A 1997-nucleotide genomic window follows, 5' to 3' on the forward strand; every position below is an offset into this window, starting at 1 on the left:
GGGAGGTTCGCGCGAGGAGGGTTGGGGGAATGAAGCTCGGGCGGAGCGTGAGGCTTTGGGCCCGCGGAGCCGGGGCGAGGCGGGGGCCGGATCCGCGCGCCTGAGCAGCGGGTGAGGCTGGGGTCGACGCCAGATCCCGGGGCCCCCGCCGGAGCGGGCCACGCGCCGCAGTCTAGCGGTGTCCAGGATGCGGGCCGCGGTGAGGAGCCTGGGTCCGAGCCTCGCGTAGCTTGCCTGGCCCGAGGGGGACGGGGCGGGAAGTATGGAGGCCGAGGACAAAATGGGCGCCGGGGCCTTCTCCGCCTGCGGTCCTTGCCGCGCGGGCTGGGGCTTCGTCACGTCACTCACGCCCCATCTCGGACCTTGGGCAGCCGATTTCCGGGCCCGGCTCTGCCGGGGTGAGTGCTCCGGGGCGTTCGGGCACCAGTGGGAAGGGCTTTGATTTTGCTCTCGCCTGTAGTTGCTGTAAGTCGTTTCTAGCTCGTGGAAAATTTCCTGCCCGAGCTTTTTCAGGTTGTGAGATGTGCAAAGCGGCAGTACTTTTGGGGTCAGATTCTTTTCATGAAAACCAGCCCTCTTGCACATCGCGCTGCTTTTCTGTTGCTTAAAGGAGAAAGTGGGGATGGAGAGAGGTAAAACTCTTTGAGGATAGTTACTGTGTGTCTACCAGATCAGGGCTAAGCTTAAAGTCTTCATTCCCTGGGTGCCAGCATGAGTGCTACAGCTATTTTGCAGAGCTAATTTAGTCTCCTTTTTAGATTTATTCTTTCCAAATTATTTGGAGTATCATAGCGGTATTAAGAGCTATTTCGTATTTGTAGGATTATGGAGTTTTTATATCAAAAATGGCTACATCGAATTATGCTGAGACAGACCAGCATGTCCTTAAATCCTACAAGTTATTTTTAGATCAACCACTTTAAAAATATTAAATATATATGCAGTTCTTTTCACGGTGTCTTGCTTTGATTTGGGACATATGGACCTGTTGCCAACGATGGCAGTACTTAGGTTGGCACACATTCGTTCAACAAACAAACATCATGTACACCAGTTAACGGCCAGCCACTATTATGGCATAGAAACAGTATTTTCTATTAATCTGTGAGGTCCAATTTGGGCAAAGTTTGCTTTCCATATTTCTGAAATGTCTGCTACCAATAATCAGGCAAATTAAATCATTTTTAAAAATCCAGTAGCTATGCAGTTGCTCATGAAAAGTCAAGGTGTTTTGACATGCAAATAATTGAATTCCCTCATGTGGTTAAATCTGTGGTAACAGCTGGAAGTTAGGAGCCCACACATCTAGTCTGGCCACTGTTTTAATTTGGGTGAAAAGTGAACAAACCCTTTGGTTTTAATTGCTTCATCTGTAAAATTAAGAGGTTGTACTCTATGATCTCTAAGGCCCTTCTCTAACTCCTAACATTTCTATTACTCTACATTCAGGATTCATATATCAAGTTTTGTTTAAAAGTTGGGCACACACATTTGAAATAAATGTTAGTTGGATTGCACTAACTTCCCAGTTTGAATTAGGATCATCACTTTATTATTAATACATGTAGATTTAGGCTGTTCTGGTTAGCTCTTTCGTTAAGAACAGGAATGGAGGGTTTTTGTAGCATCTGAACATAAATTAGGAGCTCCCTGCTCCCCCAAAAAAGGTTTAGAATATTAAATGAGATACTGATATGTAGGATCTGATACAAGATAGGTGTTCAGCTTTGTAAATTCCCTTTGTATCTCATCTTGATTTTATTTTTGTATGTGGTTGCATAAGTAATTTTGATAAAACATCTCTTACCTTTTATTTTATGTTTTGAGACAAGAGTCTTGCTCTGTTGTCCAGGCTAGAGTGCAGTGTGGTGTTATCATTAGCTCACTGCAACCTCGAATTCCTGGGCTCAAGCAATCCTCCTGCCTCAGCCTCCCTACTAGCTGGGACTACAGGTGCATGCCACCATGCCCAGCTAATTTTTCTTTTTCTTTTTTTG

The 1997-nt window shown here is 46.0% G+C and overlaps 1 protein-coding gene across 1 annotated transcript in view; it reads left to right on the top strand.

Annotated features, from left to right (window-relative positions):
* Positions 1 to 997: 997 nt before the first annotated feature.
* SLC25A36 (solute carrier family 25 (pyrimidine nucleotide carrier), member 36) overlaps positions 998 to 1997 on the top strand; it is a 34304-nt gene continuing 33304 nt past the window's right edge. Inside the window, exon 1 of the mRNA XM_012663476.1 lies at positions 998 to 1011. Coding sequence (XP_012518930.1) covers positions 998 to 1011 — 14 coding nt within the window. The remainder of the gene's footprint in view (positions 1012 to 1997) is intronic.

This window comes from Propithecus coquereli, unplaced genomic scaffold (genome assembly GCF_000956105.1).
Source record: "Propithecus coquereli isolate 6110/MARCELLA unplaced genomic scaffold, Pcoq_1.0 Scaffold12, whole genome shotgun sequence".
NCBI lineage: Eukaryota > Metazoa > Chordata > Mammalia > Primates > Indriidae > Propithecus > Propithecus coquereli.